Source organism: Lepidochelys kempii, chromosome 2 (assembly GCF_965140265.1).
Source record: "Lepidochelys kempii isolate rLepKem1 chromosome 2, rLepKem1.hap2, whole genome shotgun sequence".
Classification (NCBI taxonomy): Eukaryota; Metazoa; Chordata; order Testudines; family Cheloniidae; genus Lepidochelys; species Lepidochelys kempii.
The window spans coordinates 138,573,208-138,598,175 of record NC_133257.1 but is presented as its reverse complement, the minus strand read 5'-3'; the positions used below and the strand labels follow the sequence as shown (position 1 = coordinate 138,598,175).

At 43.0% G+C, this 24,968-nt stretch overlaps 1 protein-coding gene across 11 annotated transcripts in view; it reads right to left on the bottom strand.

The window, feature by feature from the left end:
* Window positions 1-24,968, bottom strand: part of DNAH5 (dynein axonemal heavy chain 5) — a 313,949-nt gene that overhangs the window by 138,073 nt on the left and 150,908 nt on the right. For all 11 annotated transcript variants that reach the window (XR_012157381.1, XM_073332322.1, XM_073332321.1 and 8 more), the window contains 10 exons: window positions 23,504-23,667; window positions 22,813-22,969; window positions 21,163-21,375; window positions 20,514-20,738; window positions 12,287-12,459; window positions 10,392-10,570; window positions 9,909-10,096; window positions 8,976-9,170; window positions 6,597-6,731; window positions 5,640-5,747 (listed from right to left, as the gene is read on the bottom strand). Coding sequence is in view for 10 of the 11 variants with exons in the window: in XM_073332322.1 (XP_073188423.1) it covers window positions 5,640-5,747; window positions 6,597-6,731; window positions 8,976-9,170; window positions 9,909-10,096; window positions 10,392-10,570; window positions 12,287-12,459; window positions 20,514-20,738; window positions 21,163-21,375; window positions 22,813-22,969; window positions 23,504-23,667 (1,737 nt within the window). In the remaining variant the exon portion in view is untranslated. The remainder of the gene's footprint in view (window positions 1-5,639; window positions 5,748-6,596; window positions 6,732-8,975; window positions 9,171-9,908; window positions 10,097-10,391; window positions 10,571-12,286; window positions 12,460-20,513; window positions 20,739-21,162; window positions 21,376-22,812; window positions 22,970-23,503; window positions 23,668-24,968) is intronic.

Sequence of the window (24,968 nt, the reverse complement as noted above, 5' to 3'; positions counted from 1 at the left end):
TCCTCATCAAGCAGTTGAAAAATCTGAGCATCAATATCTACACTTTCTAATGACAGGTTTCAGAGTAACAGCCGTGTTAGTCTGTATTCGCAAAAAGACAAGGAGTACTTGTGGCGCCTTAGAGACTAACCAATTTATCTGAGCGTAAGCTTTCGTGAGCTACAGCTCACTTCATCGGATGCATACTGTGGAAACTGCAGAAGACATTATATACACAGAGACCATGAAACAATACCTCCTCCTTACCAGCATCTGCAGCCACTCCTTAACGAATGCTTGTGCAACTCCCTACCAAACACAAAAAGACAAGAACCCCCTTTCCAAAGATTAAGGTCAATGTCTTCTTTGATGACTCTTCAAGTTTAAAGTCGCTAAGAATATTTTAAGTTTAGAAAACACTAACTTGAAACATGAAAGATCTTTATATAGGAATTAAGAGAGTTGGACTCTTCTGAAATAGAATTTCAGCTCCTATTAAGACCTGATGAAACTAAAGTTACCACAGAAAAAGGACTGAATGAAATAAAGTTAAAACTACAACTTTTAAAGACATTCTGAGATTTTCTGCCACTAAGACAAAGGCAATTAGAACCCTGCTGTATATGCATTAGCAGATAGTATCTTCAGCTCACGAATAAGCAAACAAGACCAGCCCACAAACATGTTGAGCCAGATGGTGACAGTGGCTGAAAGAAGTGCATTTTCTTCCTCCTATGAAATTATGAAAGAAGAATGTAAATGTCTCTGAATTCAGAAAGCAAGCTGCATGCTCTGCTCCTAACGTCATAGCACTCATTCTCAGCACTGAACTCAGCTCAAACTGTTCATTTCATCACTGCAAACAAGCAAACAGCAACAAGGCAGCAAGAAGAACAAAGCAGTGGCAACATTGCAGGCCAACACTGCCTCTGCAACATGACATGACTGAGACTTCAGTTTCATGGGTGAGATGGAATCTGCAGAAGTGCTACAAAGGGATAAGATTTAAGATTTTCTTGTAATGATTTTACTAAGAAATTGGAATGCTACGATAACATAAGGTACTAACAGCTTCTTCTGTTAAATACCCAATCGTTTAGACTGCGCATTCCTAAAGAGGTGTATGGAACTGCTGGCCTTTCTCACGCCCCCCCGAAAGGTTTGACACCATACCAGAGTGTTCTTCAGGCCCTTTTTCTTAGGGCTGCAACTTTATTTCTTCTACATAAAACTATTTCAAAACATCAGTCATTCCTTCACCCTAATCTGGGGTCTTCTGCAGGGACCTATCTATTCCCTTTGGGTTTCCACTGTACAGGCCAATTGCCTGAGAATCATATGCTGTTCCTGGACCTACTACAGGGGCCAGTCTGCACCACAGTCTCCTGCAGGAGCCTTCCAGTTCTCTGCAGCTCTCCCTCTATCCGGCCTACTTGCTGACTTTTATAATCACCTGATCTCTAGCTGATCCGTTTCAACTGGAAGGTGAGGCTGGGCCCAACTTCCATGAAAGAAACAGCCATTCTGTGACATAGAGACTTATGCTCATCTTGGTAAACAGAAATAGTGGGATTTAATTTGAATTTAAGATTTTTAATATTCATTAATTTGCCTGTCTCAGGATGGCTCCTTGGGATGGTTTCTTTTAAGTCACTAAGTCAAAAACTCTTCAGTTTCTTAAGACATAGCTACATCTACACTATGAGCTAGGGGTGAGAGTCTCCTGCTCATGGGCACATACCCCATTAACTCTCATGGAGAGAGTAGGAGTATAAATAACATTGTAGCTACAGTTGAGGTGAGCCGTGCTGAGTACATACCCACTGTTTTCAGGGGTATTATATTCTACATAGCTCAGCCATGCCTCCACTGCCTCTATCAGTGCTACCTTGGCTACATTGCTATTTATACTCATGCTAGCTTGAGGAAAGCTAATGTGAGTATGTCTACGTGAGCAAGGGAAATCATGCCCCTAGCAGGTAGTGTAGATGTAACCTTAGTAACGATGACTTATCTCTGCCCATTCGTGAACTGCCCAACTATAACCCATTTTAGTAATCTATGATACACTGAGACTGGACTCATTACTGAGTTGGGGAATAATGTACTTCGGTTTTTGTTTACCTAGAGGAGAGCATTCTCACCAGGGTAGACTCTCACCAGTCTCAGAAGGTGTAACCTCTGTTGATATATCTCTACAGAGAAATGTGCAGAAGAGATTGTATCTGAAGTACCCATTGTTTATTTTTTCTGTTCTATTTGTTTTGTTGTATTGTTATTTTTCTCTTGAATCATACAATAATCAGTTAGTTGTGATTATTTGTCTTTAATCATGGTGTCCCCGAGAGCATTACAAAAAAAAAACAAACATCCTGTGATTAAATAATGGGAGTCACATCCCCAAACTGGCATCTATAAAGACAGTTATAAGATCTGGCCTACCCTCTCTTGTTTCACTAAACTACAATTTTTTAGTGATAGCCGTGTTAGTCTGTATCAGCAAAAAGAACAAGGAGTACTTGTGGCACCTTAGAAACTAACAAATTTGGGTATAAGCTTTCATTGGCTAAAACCCACTTCATCAGATGCATGCAGTGGAAAAAACAGTAGGAAGACATATATGTATACACAGAGAACATGAAAAATGGGGGTTGCCGTACCAACTCTAATGAGACTAATCAATTAAGGTGGGCTATTATCAGCAGGAGGAAAAAATACTTTTGTAGCGATAATCAGGATGGCCCATTTCAAACTGTTGACAAGAAGGTGTGAGTAACAGTAGGGGGAAAATAGTTTTTACTTTGGTGTAATGACCCATCCACTCCCAGTCTTTATTCAAGCCTAATTTAATGCTGTCTAGTTTGCAAATTAATTCCAGTTCTGCAGTTTCTCATAGGAGTCTGTTTCTGAAGTTTTTTTGTTGAAGAATTGCAACTCTTAGGTCTGAAATTGAGTGTCCAGGTTGGTTCAAGTGTTCTCCGACTGGTTTTTGAATGTTATAATTCTTGACGTCTGATCTGTGTCCATTTATTCTTTTGCATAGAGACTGTCCGGTTTGGCCAATGTACACTGCAGAGGGGCATTGCTGGCACATGATGGCATATATCACATTGGTAGATGTTCAGGTGAATGAGCCCCTGGTGGTGTGGCTGATGTGATTAGGTCCTATGATGGTGTCCCTTCAACAGATATGTGGACAGAGTTGGCAATGGGCTTTGTTGCAAGGATAGGTTCGTGGGTTAGTGTTTTTGTTTTGTGGTGTGTGGTTGCTGGTGAGTATTTGCTTCAGGTTGGGGGGCTGTCTGTAAGTGAGGACTGGACTGTCTCCCAAGATCTGTGAGAGTGAGGGATCATCCTTCAGGATAGGTTGTAGTTCCTTGATGATGCACTGGAGAGGTTTTAGTTGGGGGCTGAAGGTGACGGCTAGTGGCGTTCTGTTACTTTCTTTGTTGGGCATGTCCTGTAGTAGGTGACTTCTGGGTACTCTTCTGGCTCTGTCAATCTGTTTCTTCACTTCAGCAGGTGGGTATTTGTAGTTTTAAGAACACTTGATAGAGATCTTATAGGTGTTTGTCTCTCTCTGAGGGATTGGAGCAAATGCCGTTGTATTTTAGAGCTTGGCTGTAGACAATGGATTGTGTGGCGTGGTCTGGATGAAAGCTGGAGACATGTAGGTAAATATAGCAGTCAGTAGGTTTCCGGTATAGGGTGGTGTTTATGTGACCACCGCTTATTAGCACTGTAGCGTCCAGGAAGTGTTACTCACACCTTGTTGTCAACTGTTTGAAATGGGACATCCTGATTATCACTAGAAAAGTTCTTTTTCTTCTGCTAATAGCCCATCTTAATTGATTAGTCTCGTTAGAGTTGGTATGGCAACCCCCATTTTTCATGTTCTCTGTGTATACATATATATCTTCCTACTGTATTTTCCACTGCATGCATCTGATGAAGTGGTTTTTAGCCCACAAAAGCTTATGCCCAAATAAATTTGTTAGTCTCTAAGTGCCACAGGTACTCCTAGTTCTTTTTACAATTTTTTAGAAATTTCAGGGATAAAAGTACTTGGCTCTCAACCACTTGAAACACCCTTTTCTACCCCACCATACTAGAACTTGGGAGGAAGGGCATTTTCCCTTTGACATGAGCTTGTGATTAGTTTTTGCCCTGAAAAGACACTTAGCATTTTAATATCATGCAAGAATCTCAAAGTCTAAGATATTTAAGTTTCAAACACACCTCAGAAATAAGTATTATATCCATTTACAGACAAGTAAGCTGAGAAAGGGAGGGGTTAAGTGATTTTCCCTGTGTCAAAACCAACTAGTAAAAAGCTCACGTTAAGAAAACAGGACTTTAGTCTCCTTGTCCTCTGATCTATCCATTGGAAAACTCAGCCTTTCTGAAGCAAAACAATCAGAGCCCTTAGAATTATTTATCATAGAATATCAGGGTTGGAAGGGACCTCAGGAGGTCATCTAGTCCAACCCCCTGCTTAAGCTAAACTAAATCATCCCAGCCAGGGCTTTGTCAAGCCTGACCTTAAAAACCTCTAAGGAAGGAGATTCCAACACCTCCCTAAGTAATCCATTTCAGTGCTTCACCACCCTCCTAGGGAAAAACTTTTTCCTAATATCCAACCTAAATCCACTGCAATTTGAGACCATTGTCCTTGTTCTTTCATCTGCTACCACTGAGAACAGTCTAGATCCATCCTCTTTGGAACCCCCTTTCAGGTAGTTGAAAGCAGCTATCAAATCCCCCCTCATTCTTCTCTGCAGCCTAAATAATCCCAGTCTTATTTTAGCCAAAGATTCTCATTTATGCAAGCTTATGTTCTGTTTTAAACTCAGGCTGTTTGGCAAAAGTATCTGATGATTTTCTGTTTCACAAGTTTTATTACACATTGTAAAATAGTTCCCCTTACCCACTGTAAGAACAGCATGTGTTTATTTCACTGAATGCTCTCTTGTTTGCGTATTATGGGAGGACCCAATTGACCTTTATACTCTCATATGCATGTATCAAATATAACTAGGTGAGCATAGCTAAGTATTTAAATTGGTAAAAAAAATGTACTTCTCATGCAGAATGTAGTATTTTAGATGGATAGTCAGGAAGTTTTGACAAATAACAGCTGAGAAAAGAAGCTGAGGACTAGTTACAGCATTGGGCCCAAATTCAACATGCCTATTCATTTGGATTTATACTACTCAGGAAAGTTCTTATTGATGACTGCATATATGACAAGTGTGAGGGTTTTGAGTTATCTGAGAGAGGTGAAACATCTGAAAATGTCCGCTGGAGAAAAATATTCTTTACATACTCAGGTGTTTTATTTTTTAACTAACTTTCCACAGCAATTCACTTCTGGGCTGAGAACAAGAATGACAAATGTCAGCCTCCGAAGAGTTACTTTATAGGTCATTGAAATTAGCATTCATGAATTTAAGTGACATTACTATAGATTCACGAGCATGTTACTATCCAATATTTATTTTCACTCAGTAAACTTATTCTTCCTGTATGGAATTTATTCATTTTCAAAAGGGTTTGATTATACTAATGTATTACTTTGTTTATACTCTGCACACAACCACGTTCTCCTGCTCCTTTTGTCAAGCTGGGAAAATACCATGCATCAAAAGATGCCTTATTACCTGTTTGTTGATGGCGGCTTCTAGTTCTGGATAGCCTGCTTTGTCAAGCTGTATACTTGGAAACAGGTCTTCAATCAGACTCAAGAACAAGGGTTCATCTTCATCAATCTAACAAAAATTAGAAAACCATGAGGAAAATACGACAAATGCAATCTAGCATAACCAATGGTGCTTTAAGGTCAAACTCTGCACTATACCATGGGCCTAGAAATCCCTGAAAAGACAGAAGTAATCCGATTAGATTTCCAGGTGTGTGGGATGATGCAGAGAGAAGAATCCAGATATACTGGAGACGGAAGAAGTGAAATTGCAAGTAGGCCTAATGGCCATAAATTACTGTTAACAGAAAACCAAAACATGCCCTATGATTTTAGTCATATATAAAAGTACAGATTGTAGTGATATTATAAATGACTGATAGGCCTTTACTAGAATCTGGATAGACACAGGGAAGCAGACAATTAACACAAGGGTGCAAGTCTGTGGCATGGTAATTGTAATACAGTTTGTCAGCGACAGAGTAAGGAAATGATGGAGAGAAATTAGAAGGAAATCAAAATTATTCCGTTTTGAACACTTTGCTTTTGAAATAGTGGTTGGACCTCAATATGGCACCACAACCAGTTTGAGTTAAGAACTGGACAGAAGACTACAACTCAAGTGTGGAGAAGCGGAGCTGGGTACCATTCCTAGAAGCAGTAGCTGAAACCATGGGAATGAGGAGATTGCCTACAAAGGCAGAAGAACCAAGGCAAAACCCTGAATGATGCCAACAAGAGGATGCAGCATTTCTAAGCCACTGCTCAGAAAGGTATCTGAATAACCAGATCACACAGAGCCACATCCAATCTTAAAGCGGCCCTCTTGACTGTCAGCTTATACATTGGTTTATCAAATAAGAAAGTTAGATGTTTGACTTAAAGACAATTATACAACATTTAGAGCTACATGACTTACCAATTTAGAAAGGTTCATATCTCTCAGAACACGCATGACAATAGTAGATTCTGTATCAGTGGGGTTTGCTCTTTTTGCTGCCCCCAGCGTACGCAGCACTGACAATATATTCCTCAAACCAAAGTCATAATGCACCTAAGAGGTGTGATAAGTTTGAAAAATTAAACAATCCACCTTTCTTAAAAAAAAAAGATTCACAGCAAATGTAACAAACCTGGGGGGACCTCTACTGTATAAATCCACCTGACATCCAACATACAGATTGCCTTTTGACTGCGTGGTCTTGCACAAGTTACCTCACCTCTGGGTTGCAGTTTGCCCAGCTGTTAAATGGGGATTATGATATTTACCCACCTCTGTAAAGCACAGATCTATGAATGAGAAGCTCAATTTAAGTGCTAAATTTTATCAAATGAATCTCCCAAGAGGCTGTTTTTCTTGCTCTCTTAGAGCATGAGTGCCATGTAGAAGGGTTAAGGTTCATGGCAGTAGCAAACTAAGTTTAAACAGCAATAGATACTCGGTCAGAACCTGAAGTACTGTAGCAGTAATAGTATTCATAGGACACCTCAGTGGAGGGGTAAAGTTATGTATTTTCTTTGTCTTGTTCTTTTATATTAAAAGTACACTTTCACTTAATGGTAATGAAGACCAAGATTCCTGTTTAGTTTGACCATTTTGAAATTAAGAGTAGTAGTATTTATATTAGTTTACACCACTGTTGTGGGCTAGGAGACCAGTCCATTTAGGTACAAAAAAGGTCACTCTCCCAATACCCATATTTGATTTATGAACATAAATTAAAAAGACATCCACCTCATGTACATATGCTAGTAAGCAAACAATCGGATTTGTTCAGGATGCAAGTCAGGGAACAATTTCACTCGGTATTTAAAAACTCATTCATGGCAAAGATGTACAGCATAGTAGGGCAGTTACCCCGCTCCTAGAGAAAAGGCTAGGCTGATTGGGGAAGCAGCCACAGCGGGGGCCACGCCCCAATCAGGCCACACCTGGCCTTGTTATAAGTGTTCAGGGAGGAGCTGGGTCAGTCTCTCTCTAGCTCTGGAGAGAGAAGGACCTGGCTGCCTGGGAGAGAAGGGTACCTGAGGTAGAGTAGTGATGAGGAAAGGCAAGAGACACTAGGGAGCTCCAGCCTGGTAACTCCCCAGGCTGCAGGCCTTGTGCAAGGCCTGAAGAAGGTACTCGGGCTGCAGAGGTACAATCTGGGGTTAGGCAGAGGCAGCTGGTCCAAACCCCCCTTACCGATGATGAGTGGCCTTTACAGACTGCAGTTTGCCCCAGTGAGAGGGGGCTAGATGACAACTGGCAGTAGCCACTGATGCAAGGTGGGTGTAGAGGGTTGGGGGTTCCCCTGGGAGGGGAGACCCAGCGCATGGGGGTACTGCAGGGGGCAGAACCCTAGGATAAAGGGTATCAGGGTCTGGGAGGGACACAGGGCCTAGGGCAGACGAGACCAGCAGAGGGTGCTCTAGAGGCTGAAGAGCTAATTCCCAGGACAACCAGCAGGAGGTGCTGCACTGGCGAGTCTCGCTTCGCTACATACAGTATGAACCACAATGAGTAAATTAAGTGTTTTTTCTCCATGATTTAGGTGGCAAAAGTTCCTCCATGAGGATGCCATGAGGTCTTTGGTCAAGGCCAGCTACCAAAACCCTTCCAGTGTTCTGCGGGGAAGGGAGACTATATAGAGTCCCCTTCACAGTTCATCTACAGAAGTGCTTTAAGGTAGGATCCATGAGGCCTGAAGAAGGACCCTTACTTCACACAAGTTTGCTATCTACATGAGAGGAGGCCAGTGTTTTCTGGGATCCCCATGGAGTACAAAATCAGTGAGGTAGCATTTGAAGGATAGAGGCATGAGTGCCTTGAACACTTTTGCAGGAGGTGCTTTTGTTTGTTTTGGGACCTTTTTGGGGAAAGCATGGCCTGATTGAGTTTACTTTTATTTTTAAAAAGGCATCCTTCGATACATGGTGGGCACTTCTTAAAAGAAGAATTCCTGAACATACAGCACTAAATTAGGAAGCATAAAATAAACTAGATCCTTGAACTATTGCTTTACAGAGCAAGCATTTGCGAACATATAAACCCCAATTAGTCTTAATCTGCCTCTGCTCATTAGAGTCACATTTGAATTGTAAATGGGGCATGGCTCAGTAGCACATCTTTGCACAGAAAGCAGTAAACTCAGAATAGAAGGTAAAACCTCATGGAAAACAGAGCACCAACACCAACAAAACTGGGTTTTGTTTGTGTTGATGAACACCAATTAGCCCCACTTCTCTGCTCTGTGACTCTCCAGTCTTAAACATTAGATTAAAAATCTTTTGAGAGGTAGTTTTCCGGCAGCTTCACCTGCTTAGATAGCTGCTCCTCACACAGCTTGTACAGAGTAAAGAATTTCCTTGCCAGTACAATGTTATCTATGAATCCACAGCTAGCCAGCTTGACACGAATTATTATCTGACGATCAGGAACCATCATGGCCACTAAACGGAAGTTTATCTTCAAGTTTTCAGGCAACTCTTGTCGCCCAGCATATCCTGGGTTCTGATTATGAGGAAAGAGTTTGTAGTTGACTTCATTAAATGTAACAAGATAAATAAGCAAAGATAATTCTACAGAAGTTAGACCAAAATATTAACTATTATTAAAGTATTTGTGACAAACTCTACACAGGATTTTTGATGTACTACCAGAGTTTGGCTTTAATACATGTTTGCACTCTGAAGTACCCACAGATATGACTGAAAATGCACATATGGAATCATGTATGATTACTGACTACTTTGTCTTAGTACTTCTTATTCCCTTTAGCATTGCATAGCTAACACAGTTAAACAGGTAAGAGCTGGATTTTATTTATTCTTGTGCATCAGAATTATTTACCCAGTTTTAATCAGCTACACTTCTGCCAACCTGTTAAAGGTAATCTTATCGCACAGATATCAGAGGGTATAATTTGGCTGGCAACACACAGATTATAGGTCACAAGAATAAATATCACGAGTTGACTTTCAAATCCCAGGTTGAATCTGAATGGGTAGTTACTAGTAGAAATAGGTTTACCCGTGAAATGTGCACATTTGATCTGGAATAATTGAAACTCAAGCCTGTAAATCAGCTTTATAACAAGGATTACTTCTCAGACAGGAAATTAGTTTTAGGAGACTAGTGATTTCAGCACCAGGGGCGGGGGAAGTTAGTAAATACAGTAAAAGTACCAAATTGTAAGCAGTGACACTGTGGTATTATTACTGAAATCTCATACCCCCTCAAAGTACCTACCATAGTAAGAAATATTCCAAATTCAGGGTTCATTTCCACATTATCTCCATCAGTAAATAGAAAGTTCTTTTTACGCTCCTTCTTACATGTTAACACAATTGCAATTTGCTGTGCAGCTACTGATAATACAGGTAAGTCGATACGGTTAAATTCATCAAAGCAGCCCCAGGAGCCAGACTGAGCAAGACCTTGAACAGAAAGAAACCTCTGAACAGTCTAATGGAAAGCTCAAATTTCCTTTTAAAAAAGTCACCACAAAACCTAGTCAGAAAGGTTTCTGTTGAGCCATATCCTTTTAATAGGAAAACTACTATTAATACAGGAACCTTTATCTTGTCTTTGAAGCTGGTCTACATGAGAAAAACTTATTGTAGAATACTGACTGCTAATGTAAACGGTAGACCATAATGGTTGAGTATGTACTAGATTTTTTTTTACAAAGGGGTGTCTCAATTTGAGACTTCTAAGTATGGGAATTCTCACCTTTGAAGATTCTTCCTAGTCCTCTGAAATCCATCTGGTCTGAACAGTTGAAGACCACTACATATTTACCAAGGCATCTCCCCATATCTTTAGTAGTTTCAGTTTTGCCTGTCCCTGCAGGTCCAGCAGGTGCTCCACCCATGTTCATTCCCAGGGCCTGGGCCAAGGTGATGTAACATCTACATGGAAACAGACTGTTATTAGGTATCTGCATTGTTCAGGTACCCATGTCTGCTTGATGGCCTAATTGAAAAATGCATCAGTGTGATTTGAAGCCAAGTTCCAGCACAAGGAAAGCCCTCAGTTAACAAGCTTCATTAGCATTTCTGCTGTGGGAGAGAGATCCTCCAATTTATTTGAGGAGAAATACTCCATCAGCAGTCTTTGGTGCTTTTTACTGGCCATTTCAGATCCACCTTATCACCTCAGCCTGTGCACAGTTGGAGAGAAGGCTCAGGGGGATGTCTGTTGGTAAGTGGAAGCTCATGAGAAAGGAATAGACAACAGCCCAAGAACACCAGCTTCAACAATTTTACCTGGTTTAATTGCTCAAATTACTTTAGCTGGAGTGGCTCACAAAGTAGGTAATATGTACAGTGAAGCAAAATCCTGTATTCACCTCTAGGACAGTGAGAGGTCCGTCTTTCAGTCTTATGAGCCTATGACAGGGCAAACTACCGCCTGCAGGCTGGATCCAGCCCATCAGGGCTTTCAATCTGGCCCACGGGTTTCCCAGCCCAGTGGCACTCCCGGAAGCCATGTCCCGGTGGCTCCTGGGGGAGGGAGGCCAGAGGGCTCCATGCGCTGTCCTCACCTGCAGGCACTGCCCCTTGCAGCTCCCATTGGCCGGGAACAGGGAACTGTGGCCAATGGCAGCTTCGGGGGTGGTACCCACAGGGAGGGCAGCATGTGGCAGAGCCTCCTGCCCCACCCCACTCCCAGGAGCCACAAACGGACATGCTGGCCACTTCCAGGAGTGGCGCAGAGCCAGAGCAGGCAGGGAGCCTGCCTTAGCCCCGCTGCCACCCCGGAGCTGCTCAAGGTAAGCGGCGTTGACCCGGAGCCCGCACCCCGAACCTCTCCTGCACCCCAACCCCCTGCCCTGAGCCCCCTGCTGCAGCCCTCTTGCACCCCAACCTCTTGCCCTGAGCCCCTTCTTGTGCACCACACCCCATCCCACACCCCGCACTCCCTCCCACACCCCAACCCCCTGCCCCAGCCCTACATTCATGGCCCTGCATACAATTTCCCCACGCAGATGTGACCCTCAGGCCAAAAAGTTTGTCCACCCCTGGTCTATGATGTGATCTGATGCAAATTCAGATTCAATGAAATTGACCCTATAACAAGGTCAGATGAAGTACTTACAGATGCTCGAGATAGCAATATGAACTTCTCTATTTTTTGGTTATTTTGGGTTCATCAAGGTTCATCCTGTCATCACAATCATGCAGGTGGAGCCCCTACTTCCAAGTAGATCCACACTGACTTCAGCTCTCAGATTTTATTGCACAATAAGAACTTAAGTTTGTGGCTAAATCTGATCAGCATTCATGGGCATTTTCATGTGGAATTTAACTCAATTATTTTTTTTCAAACTATATTACTTATGTTAACTTTCCTCTAAATAACATAGCTGTTTTATGCCACATATCAGCCAACATAAAGACTAACACAGCATATAGAAGTAATCATGGATTTCTGAACGTTATTACATATTGTAAAGAACAAAAATTATGCTTTGATTCCCAGGTCATGCAAACCCACTGAATGTAAGACTGAACAGGACATAAATCAGAACAGAATTTGGCCCCAAATGAGCAAAACTTTGAGACAATCCTTGTGGTGAGAAGCCAAAAATGATAAACATTGGGTAAGTAATCAAACTTTGTTACCGGTCAGTGAGAGGAGTTATGACAAGCCTGTCAGTACAGCCTAAGAATTCATTCTGGTAGGTAAAACCCACATCAGTGATGTTAATCATCATCTTGTCAGAGTCTTCTTTGAAGTAAAATCTACATTGTTTCAACCACTCAAAGTCTGTAGGGCTCTTGACGTGCATACGGCACTAGGAAAATAAAAAAAAAATCCTCAATAGAGCTAACTGATTAAAATAGGCATTTTGCATTTATATACCACATTATGTTAGATCTCCAAGAGCCAGATTAGAGCACCACTAGAAATTCAGTCCAGTCAGCAGTGAACTGCAGCAGCTAGCAACATTACACACACTTGCTGTGTAATGGGGGCAGAATTTTTGGCCAAAGTTTTTTGGAGTGGCATCATGGAATCTAATGACCATATAAAGTCATTGGAACCCGACTTTATGATATTTTCCAAAAGACCTAAACACAGCTAAACAGCATGGAATTCTGTCTTGGAAAGATGGAGGACTCATTCAGTCCAGCTACCATTTGATTATACGATTTTTAGGAATCTAAGAACCTGATTCTCTACTGCCTTCCAGCTTGGATGCTCACACCTATGCAAAGAGCATGTAAAATGCCACCAGATCAAAAAGAGGGAGGGAATAGAGAAGAATTTCAAGAAATGAGGTAGGACTTAGAACAAGAGTTTTTTGCATGTGGGTGCTACAGCGTTCAAATACAGTAAAAATGGTAACAGAGAAGTGATTAAAAAAGGAAAGCTGTCATGTAAAGATGAGACTTTGGGGGGATTCTCTCCCAAACTATCCCTTATCTAAAATGTACTTATTTTTATTCCTAAATAGGAAAGGATGGTGGAAGTAGAGAAAGGTGGGTCTTGACTGGCTAAAGGGGAGAGGAAAGGGTAGCCACATCCTTCTTTCTCAAGATCCCCAAAAGCAACAGAGTAATATAAGCCCCTGAAGGTGTCTTCAGACTTTGAAAATCTGAGCCCACTTTGGGTGGTAACTTATGTACAGTTGGCAAGTTCTCTCATGATCTCCTGAAGGTTTGGAAAAAAAAAATCTCCAGGTTTCTTTCCAGAACAAGCAGTTTTGTTTTCCTTTTACAATATCTGTCTCATTCTGGATTACCATGGATGCAGCAGATGAGAGGTGCAATTTATTAATTTTACAACCAACATGAGCTGATATTTCGACAGAACTATTATCTATATTGTAGAGATATGCATACATCTCAGAATTACGAGGGTTGACTGGATTTGTGTGTGTGGCACATCCAGAGAGCCCCTAAGCCCTGGTCTACACTAGGACTTTAGGTCGAATTTAGCAGCGTTAAATCGATTTAAACCTGCACCCGTCCACACAATGAAGCCCTTTATTTCGACTTAAAGGGCTCTTAAAATCGATTTCCTTACTCCACCCCTGACAAGTGGATTAGCTCTTAAATCGACGTTGCCGGCTCGAATTTGGCGTACTGTGGACACAATTCGATGGTATTGGCCTCCAGGAGCTATCCCAGAGTGCTCCATTCTGACCGCTCTGGACAGCACTCTCAACTCAGATGCACTGGCCAGGTAGACAGGAAAAGAACCGCAAACTTTTGAATCTCATTTCCTGTTTGGCCAGCGTGGCAAGCTGCAGGTGACCATGCAGAGCTCATCAGCACAGGTGACCATGATGGAGTCCCAGAATCGCAAAAGAGCTCCAGCATGGACCGAACGGGAGGTACGGGATCTGATCGCTGTTTGGGGAGAGGAATCCGTGCTATCAGAACTCCGTTCCAGTTTTCGAAATGCCAAAACCTTTGTCAAAATCTCCCAGGGCATGAAGGACAGAGGCCATAACAGGGACCCGAAGCAGTGCCGCGTGAAACTGAAGGAGCTGAGGCAAGCCTACCAGAAAACCAGAGAGGCGAACAGCCGCTCTGGGTCAGAGCCCCAAACATGCCGCTTCTATGATGAGCTGCATGCCATTTTAGGAGGTTCAGCCACCACTACCCCAGCCGTGTTGTTTGACTCCTTCAATGGAGATGGAGGCAATACGGAAGTAGGTTTTGGGGACGAAGAAGATGATGAGGAGGAGGAGGTTGTAGATAGCTCACAGCAAGCAAGCGGAGAAACCGGTTTTCCCGACAGCCAGGAACTGTTTCTCACCCTAGACCTGGAGCCAGTACCCCCCGAACCCACCCAAGGCTGCCTCCTGGACCCAGCAGGCGGAGAAGGGACCTCTGGTGAGTGTACCTTTTAAAATGCTATACATGGTTTAAAAGCAAGCATGTGAAAGGATTACTTTGCCCTGGCATTTGCGGTTCTCCTAGATGTAGTCCTAAAGCCTTTGCAAAAGGTTTCTGGGGAGGGCAGCCTTATTTCGTCCTTCATGGTAGGACACTTTACCACTCCAGGCCAGTAACACGTACTCGAGAATCACTGTAGAACAAAGCATTGCAGTGTATGTTTGCTGGCATTCAACCAAAATCCGTTCTTTATCTCTCTGTTATCCTCAGGAGAGTGAGATATAATTCATGGTCACCTGGTTGAAATAGAGTGCTTTTCTTCAGGGGACACTCAGAGGAGCCCATTCCTGCTGGGCTGTTTGCCTGTGGCTAAACAGAAATGTTCCCCGCTGTTAGCCACAGGGAGGGGGGAAGGTTGAGGGGGTAGTCACGCGGTGGGAGGAGGCAAAATGCGACCTTGTAACGAAAGCACATGTGCTATGTATGTAATGTTAACAGCAAGGTTTACCCTGAAAGAGTGTAGCCACTGTTTTATAAAATGTGTCTTTTTAAATACCGCTGTCCCTTTTTTTTTTTCTCCACCAGCTGCATGTGTTTCAATGATCACAGGATCTTCTCCTTTCCAGAGGCTAGTGAAGCTTAGAAAGAAAAAAAAACGCACTCGCGATGAAATGTTCTCCGAGCTCATGCTGTCCTCCCACACTGACAGAGCACAGACGAATGCGTGCAGGCAAATAATGTCAGAGTGCAGGAAAGCACAAAATGACCGGGAGGAGAGGTGGCGGGCTGAAGAGAGTAAGTGGCGGGCTGAAGAGAGTAAGTGGCGGGCTGAAGAGAGGGCTGAAGCTCAAATGTGGTGGCAGCGTGATGAAAGGAGGCAGGATTCAATGCTGAGGCTGCTGCAGGACCAAACCAGTATGCTCCAGTGTATGGTTGAGCTGCAGCAAAGGCAGCTGGAGCACAGACTGCCACTGCTGCCCCTCTGTAACCAACCGCCCTCCTCCCCAAGTTCCACAGCCTCCACACCCAGACGCCCAAGAACGCGGTGGGGGGGCCTCCGGCCAACCAGCCACTCCACCACAGAGGATTGCCCAAAAAAAAGAAGGCTGTCATTCAATAAATTTTAAAGTTGTAAACTTTTAAAGTGCTGTGCTTAAAGTGCTGTGTGGCATTTTCCTTCCCTCCTCCACCACCCCTCCTGGGATACCTTGGTAGTCATCTCCCTATTTGTGTGATGAATGAATAACGAATGCATGACTGTGAAGCAGCAATGACTTTATTGCCTCTGCAAGCAATGATTAAAGGGAGGAGGGGAGGGTGGTTAGCTTACAGGGAAGTAGAGTGAACCAAGGGGCAGGGGGTTTCATCAAGGAGAAACAAACAGAACTTTCACACCGTAGCCTGGCCAGTCATGAAACTGGTTTTCAAAGCTTCTCTGATGCGTACCGCGCCCTCCTGTACTCTTCTAACCGCCCTGGTGTCTGGCTGCGCGTAACCAGCAGCTAGGCGATTTGCCTCAGCCTCCCACCCCGCCATAAACGTCTCCCCCTTACTCTCACAGATATTGTGGAGCACACAGCAAGCAGTAATAACAGTGGGAATATTGGCTTCGCTGAGGTCTAAGCGAGTCAGTAAACTGCGCCAGCGCGCCTTTAAACGTCCAAATGCACATTCTACCACCATTCTGCACTTGCTCAGCCTGTAGTTGAACAGCTCCTGACTACTGTCCAGGCTGCCTGTGTACAGCTTCATGAGCCATGGCATTAAGGGGTAGGCTGGGTCCCCAAGGATACATATAGGCATTTCAACATCCCCAACAGTTATTTTCTGGTCTGGGAATAAAGTTCCTTCCTGCAGCTTTTGAAACAGACCAGAGTTCCTGAAGATGCGAGCATCATGCACCTTTCCCGGCCATCCCACGTTGATGTTGGTGAAACGTCCCTTGTGATCCACCAGAGCTTGCAGCACTATCGAAAAGTACCCCTTGCGGTTTATGTACTCGGCGGCTTGGTGCTCTGGTGCCAAGATAGGGATATGGGTTCCGTCTATAGCCCCACCACAGTTAGGGAATCCCATTGCAGCAAAGCCATCCACTATGACCTGCACATTTCCCAGAGTCACTACCCTTGATATCAGCAGATCTTTGATTGCGTGAGCTACTTGCATCACAGCAGCCCCCACAGTAGATTTGCCCACTCCAAATTGATTCCCAACTGACCGGTAGCTGTCTGGCGTTGCAAGCTTCCACAGGGCTATCGCCACTCGCTTCTCAACTGTGAGGGCTGCTCTCATCTTGGTATTCATGCGCTTCAGGGCAGGGGAAAGCAAGTCACAAAGTTCCATGAAAGTGCCCTTACGCATGCGAAAGTTTCGCAGCCACTGGGAATCGTCCCAGACCTGCAACACTATGCGGTCCCACCAGTCTGTGCTTGTTTCCCGAGCCCAGAATCGGCGTTCCACAGCATGAACCTGCCCCATTAGCACCATGATGCATGCATTGTCAGGGCCCATGCTTTCAGAGAAATCTGTGTCCATGTCCTGATCACTCACGGGACCGCGCTGACGTCGCCTCCTCGCCCGGTATCGCGTTGCCATGTTCTGGTGCTGCATATACTGCTGGATAATGCGTGTGGTGGTTAATGTGCTCCTAATTGCCAAAATGAGCTCAGCGGCCTCCATGCTTGCCTTGGTATGGCGTCCGCACAGAAAAAAGGCGCGGAACGATTGTCTGCCATTGCTCTGACAGAGGGAGGGGCGACTGACGACACGGCTTACAGGGTTGGCTTCAGGGAGCTAAAATCAACAAAGGGTGTGCCTGTACATCAAGGAGTATTTCAGGCAGGACTGCACGGAGGGTTCCAATAAGAAATGGTGCACCTAAGTTATCGTTGTTATTGGAACAAGGAGGTTAGCCTGGCCTCTGATTGATACATGACTAGATTTACCTCGCTGCACCTTCTCTGTGAGTGACTGCAGTGTGATCTAGACAGGGGAGGAGGCAAATGAGTACAAATCAAATCTGGTCTATTTCTTGTTCTGACCCACTCCATCTATCTTTTACATCTTTGGCTGGCAGCAGACGGTGCAGAAGGACTGCATGCCATCCACATCTCATGGCTGCTCGGCAGAAGATGGTACAGTACGACTGCTAGCCATCTTCATCTCTTGCCTGCCTGGCAGAAGATGGTACAATACGACTGCTAGCAATCCTCATCTCTTGCCTGCCTGGCAGAAGATGGTACAGTACGACTGCTAGCAGTCCGTATCGCCTGCCCGCTCACCATAAGACGGTTCAATAGGACTGCAGGACTAAAGAGAATGACCTGGTCAAGTCACTCCAAATTTAGTCCCTGCGCCCATGTCTGCCCAGGCGCTCCCAGCCGATGTGGCCAGGAGCACCTCGGACACGACGAGGACGACTACCAGTCGTATTGCACTGTCTGCTGCCAGAAGGCAATGGGTTGCTGCTACTGTGCAGCAAAGCCGTACCTCGTCTGCCAGCACCCAGGACACATAGAGTGACGGTTACCTGAGCTGGCTCCATGCTTGCCGTGGTATGGCATCTGCACAGGTAACTCAGGAAAAAAGGCGCAAAATGATTGTCTGCCCTTGCTTTCACGGAGGGAGGGAGGGAACGGGTGCCTGACGACACGTACCCAGAACCACCCGCGACAATGTTTTAGCCCCATCAGAGTGCTCCATTGTGACTGCTCTGGACAGCACTCTCAGATGCCCGATTGTTTGCCATTGCTCTGACGCTGGGAGGGGCGCTTACAGGGTTGGCTTCAGGAAGCTAAAATCAACAAAGGGGGTGGCTTTACAGCAAGGAGTATTTCAGGCAGGACTTCACAGAGGGTTCCAATAAGAAATGGTGCACCTAAGTTATTGTCCTTATTGGAACAAGAAGGTTAGCCTGGCCTCTGATTGATACATGGCTAGATTTACCTCGCTGCACCTTCTCTGTAAGTGACTGCAGTGTGATCTAGAAGAATGAGTCCCCTAGACAGGGGAGGGGGGGAAGCAAATGAGTACAAAACAAATCTGGTCTATTTCTTGTTTTGATCCACTCCATCTATCTTTTACATCTTTGGCTGGCAGCAGACGGTGCAGAAGGACTGCATGCCATCCACATCTCATGGCTGCTCGGCAGAAGATGGTACAGTACGACTGCTAGCAGTCCGTATCGCCTGCCCGCTCACCATAAGATGGTTCAATAGGACTGACTGCAGGACTAAAGAGAATGACCTGCTCAAGTCACTCCAAATTTAGTCCCTGTGCCCATGTCTGCCCAGGCGCTCCTGATCGACCTCACAGAGGCGACCAGGAGCACCTCAGACATGACGATGACGGCTACCAGTCGTACTGTACCATCTGCTGCCACAAGGCAAGGGGTTGCTGCTACTGTGTAGCAATGCCGTACCGCGTCTGCCTGCATCCAGGAGACATAGGGTGACGGTTACCTGAGCGGGCTCCATGCTTGCCGTGGTATGGCGTCTGCACAGGTAACTCAGGAAAAAAGGCACGAAATGATTGTCTGCCCTTGCTTTCACGGGGGGAGGGAGGGAACGGGGGCCTGACGATATGCACCCAGAACCACCCGCGACAATGTTTTAGCCCCATCAGGCATTGGGATCTCAACCCAGAATTCCAATGGGCAGCGGAGACTGCGGGAACTGTGGGATAGCTACCCACAGTGCAACGCTCCGGAAGTCGACGCTTGCCTCGGTACTGTGGAAGCGCTCCGCCGAGTTAATGCACTTAATGCACTTAGAGCATTTTCTGTGGGGACACACACACTCGAATATATAAAACCGATTTCTAAAAAACGACTTCTATAAATTCGACCTAATTTCAGAGTGTAGACATACCCTAAAGGATGTGCTTCCTCCCTAAGGGGAAGTAACCCTGAAAGGTCAGAGGAGGAGGTGTTTCCTGCCTGTGGAAAAGTGGAAGGGTTTTGTGAGAGCAAGCATCAGGAGGGGAATTGCCTTGTTCTCATTATGTTCTGTTGTTACTTAGCTTGTGCCTGTGTCATCATTCCACTGCCTGCTTGTGCTACCTCACCAAGAAAGAAAGCACAAAGTCACACAACAATATTTTGCCTAGAAGCACCACGTAGTAAAAAAATGCTTCATTTATTACTAAAGTCAGTGGATACTTTTTGGCCTGAGCTGTAATTTATACTAAGCCTTCCCCCACCATCTCCTCCAATTAGGCTGCTCTGGCAGCGTGAAGTGACTACGTGGATGTAAGTGTGTTAGTCAATGAGTTTAGGCCCTTTGTTTTAGGTTTAGTGTTGTGAATTTGCCATCATCAGTTTCCGTCCTCTTCCCATCATTTATGAAGTTTTATGCTAGCTCCATTCAGTTTATTCTTGGAACCTCAGTTGATAATCCACAGAACACAGTCAGAATTGCACTCAGAAATGTATTAGAACACTTGCAGAATTTATATAGAATTTGGTAAAAAATTATCCCAGGGTTGACCATTCACCACAGGTATTGATCTTGAATTGACACACACTTGGAGTTGTAACTTGGTCTCTTTCCATCAATTCAAATTAGCTATGTTTAATCTTGTCCCAACCCTGAAATTTTATCAGTGGAAATGAACTCAAACCCTCACATCAGCAATTGTAAAAGCAAGGCCTATTTTTCTAACAAGACCAAGTAGTAGAAGTCATCTGTCATCTGCCAATATTTTTTCTTACAATCCTGAAGTCTAGTAGCCTGATTAGTTTTTACAGTTTCCAAATTATTTTACTGCCTCTGAAGTAACTAAACCCTTACTTTGTCCATGGATCAACTATAACCTGGGCTGCAGTAGTGCAAGCTTCCCCACAGTATCTCAACACCAAACATCACGGGAATGAAATGGAGACTCAATCGCTAGATGTAGATATACATATCATTTTCATATTTGAAAGGGCATATTCAGCAACTATCGAGCCATGTTTAAATATAATACTGTGACAGCACACGAAGCTAAACTGAATGCTTACCAGATCATCAAAGATGTCCCTCTGGTGCACGTGGATAGTGATTAGTGTCTCATATTTAATTCGCTCCACTGGACTGAGCTCTTTGGTTGTCATGTCTATCAGAGTGTTCAGCAAGTCTAAGAAAGATTGGTTTGTCTTCTGCATTATTTTTTTATCATATCTGGCATTAGTCAATGCCTCTTCTGAGTCTCTTGTCCAAATCATTTGGATCCCCAATAACCCAACCTTATGAAAAAACAAACAGTATGCTCTGTGAAGTTTTTTCAGTTAGCATACATAAATATGCTTTTCTATTAATACTTAATAAATTACTCAAAATTAAAATACTTCAAAATTTATTAAAAGGTGTAACTCATGCCTTCATCAGAGAAGTAAAACTACCTTGAGTAAATACTTTATATCCCAAGTCTAGATCTATTTGGTGTACAAATGTGATGCCTTTTGAAAAATCAACAGGAGCTGCACACATTTGAGGACAACATTTTTTAATCAAGGTTCACTCAAACATATTTTCTCCTAATCCCACTAAAATAGTTGCACTATTATAGCACTGTTTATTAGTAGATCTCAAAATGCTTTACAAATCATTTGATTAGCTTTATTTATTTAGCTTTATTTATTAGCTCCGCACCCATTTTAATAAGCTCACCTGTGCTGGGAAAGAAGAAAGAAATTCAATCAACTGGAATCCAGTTTCCTGGATATCCATGGCTGCCTGGCGAATGACAATATGTAATGAGGACTGGGATTCCTTTAAGAGAGAATTGAGCCAGACTTCCACGTTACCCTCAGCCATTACAGGTTTATCCAACTGAATTGTCTCACCCTCTCGAGAACAAATTGACAGAATGCGATCATATATCTAGTTGAAACAAAAAAAAATATTGTAATATACAGAACATTATTGCTACGAACTGGTCATTTCTCCAACATCTCCACAACACAATTAACTATTTTTAATCCTGGTAATTTATTGAACAGGTCAGGTTGTACCTGCCAAAAGAAATGAGCTACAGTAACAAATTAATCACTACTGATCCTGGTAAGGCTTATTCAGAATCAGGGTTTCCTCTAACAGTGTTTTAGCAATAACTGAAGTAAACTTTCAAATGAATAACAGGCTGTAAGATGATCTCACTTGTTAAATTTTACTTCTATTTTCATGTTAGTGCCTAGAGACGCCAAATGATCTAGGCACTATACAGAGGCACTCACTATGCTTGAAGTCTTAAACTGAAAAACAGACCAAGAGTGGGATGCTGAGGAACTGAGTGATTAAGGAACTTGTCCAAAGTCACATAGACAGTTACTTGCAGTGTCAGAAGCCAAATCAGCATCTGAGTATTAATTCAGTGCCTTAACCTCAAGATTATACTTAATCTACAAAAGGGGTTTTTTAAAGCTCCTGAAGGTCTTCAGTACACAAAGCAACAGGACTTGTGCTTATGAAATCTGTAGTCATTTTTGTAAGTCTCCCCACCAAAAACCTAAAGGCTCAGTTTCTCACTGCTCCCCTACCCCCAGTAGATTTGTTAAGGGCGAAATCAGAATGTAAAAAGACTTCTTACATTGTATACCCCTACAGGTGGACATATTTGCAGTCCCAGGATTCCCATAACCACCAGGACTGCTCTAGGAACATGCCAATACCAGTAAAAACCTCCCTAGAATGTAACTAGTGAACTGGTGATACTATTTACCTTGAGTGGAAAAGTGTGCTTTGTTTGGAATAGGGAGGAGATGGGAAATAACCTAAAATCCCAGTAGCCAACTGTCACAGATATTAAACACTTGGCCTTTACAGGTCTGTCTTCATAAAAAATACCAGACAGCCATTCTTGTTTTGCCTGTTTTCTAACTCAAACACCTGGGCTTCAAAGGTCAACTGGAAAGTGACTGGTTTTAAGTTTTGCAAGTGATACTCTGGGTGGGGATAACCTAGACAGGGAGAAAATTATTTCTAACCAAAAAAATGATATATACACACAGGGCACATACTTGTGGCAACAGAAAGTGTCAGTGTTTAAAACTGCTAACATGATGTCATGTTCCTAAGCCAAAATATAGGTGCAAATTTCTGAACTATCATCCTCACTCTACACACAATTAATTTGTCATGTGAGTGAAGATTCGGAACCCAAGACCCCTGAGGAAAAAGTCTAATTAGCACTAGGGAACTCAAGATCCCTTGTGGATCTGGCGGATGGCCCATTTACCTGTATAACTTTTCATTTAAGAAACTCTGTGCATTGCTTGCCAATCTGCAAGACTAGTGTGGCAAGATTAGAGCAGTGCCCACCTTTTCATGGAACCTGACAGTTTTAATGTTGTCAAAGACATTCAGCAGGTGAGCCTGTATAGTGTGAGAGTCTGATGCCTGGCCAAGTATCTCCAAGAGAGCAGGGTCCGACACAAAGAAGAACCGAGGAAAGGAAAGTCGTTTTTTCTCAAGGTACCTGAGTTTAAAAGAAACAAGCCTCATGGTGGTAATTTATTCAGCACTGCCTTCATAAGGTGAGCTTCATCTTATCCCTTTGGTGATGGGAGACCAATTTTTCCCAACACAACACATTAATGCAGTTTTCATTAGTGGTAATAATAGCAGTTCAGAACCACTGTGCCCCGATGGGTTAAGATTTTGCTTTGATGCTACCATTTGGAATTACAGATTATCTCATTGCACAAAGCCAGTGGAGGTTACAGATCAATCAGAATAGTAATTAAAATTTAAGAGTGCAGTTCTAGCTTGCTGAAGTTGGATGCATTTGTTGAAAGTGTTGCTAATGAACTCCATGTCAGGCTTCCTTTACTTCAAAATTAAGTTATGGACTAACCTGCACCCTCACCTTACATGGATGCACAGAAAATAAGCCTGCACCCCTGGGCCCAATGCAAGAGAAAAGCACTGAAAGAATTATTCTCATGTCTAGTCCCGTGGTTGTGCTATTTATCACCATTTTCTTGGAATTGTACCCTATTAACAGTCTTACCCTGTAAGTGACTTCTGACAAATTTCAAGCTGTTCTAACAAGTGTGGCAGAAGCTGCCCCATGGTTTCATCTCCAACACAGCATTGGACCACATTTGGCATCTCATGGGCTCGCGTCATGATCTTCACCCATGATTTATCTATATTAGAGAAACGCTTGGCTTCCTATGGGGAAAGGAGGGGAAAGCAGGTCATCTACATAACTGAAATCCACAATTCAGATAGAATAATTCTGAATTCATGAATGCTGCTAAAACTAATGTTCAGACCACTCAGATTTTGTCAACTATCCCCACAGAATGTCAACTTTGCTAGGTGTAATACAAGTTAGGTATTCTCTGTCAAAGCTTTTACATTTCGTTTCCAAGTCTGGCACTGAACCCGTTTCCCTTCCCTCCTCACCCTTCCTCAAGGTAGGAAGCAGGACTGCTCAGTTGCCAGCATTAAGATCCATCATGTTTAAATAAAAAGAAAAGGAGCCACAAGTACTCCTTTTCTTTTTGCAAATACAGACTAACATGGCTGCTACTCTGAAACCATGTTTAAATAGAGTACCCCAGATTTATATTACTTTCCAAAAAATAATGTTAATTTTAACATTAAAGAAACTAGGAGAAATGTTAAGACTCCCACCAGAACTGTATGCCTTTCTTAGTTTGAAAGATGAGTGGACACCTGTAACAAATATTAGTGGCTAAATAACAGTCTAGACATGAAAAAACCTACTGGGTCATTTAATTTAGTTTACCACCCCACCAGTACAGTAATGTTCTCGATTGTACACTCCATGTATACTCAGTCTAGTTTTAGTATGAACCCAACAATGGGACTTAGACTATTCCACAGGCAAATACATCTCAGATAAGTTTCACTCACAAATTAACAGTGAGAAGCTTAGACGGTATATGGATTCTTTATCCAATCTGATTTCACATTAAGAATATACTGTTTTTAAATGATAAAGGATATACAACACATTATATATTTTTATATATATATATACACACATATACATACACACACACACACTTTGATCATTTGCTATTTTTATATGACTTCATCAATGGCTGCTTTAACTACTGTGCTGAAGTTTATGAAGCAACTGCTAAAGTTACATTTGTTTTGTATCAGGACAATGAAATTGTTTGTTCAAGTGCAATTGTCTGTGCTCCTAATTATTGGATTTGCACTTGGAATTAACTTGAATATGCAACATGTGGTACAAGTTGTACAAACAAAAAGTGAATTTTGATTGTAGTAACACTTAAGATGAATCAAAAAAGTAAATAAAAATATTACTTTCAATAGACAGATAATCATGCACTCTTTTCAATATTAATACATATAAACTATCACTTTACTAGTTGTCCACAATAAGGACAATATGGCAGACATCTATGATGAGAGGAAGCTAGTAATCAAGGGCCCAATTCATGTCAATGTAAACTGTACCAGATGTGGCAAAG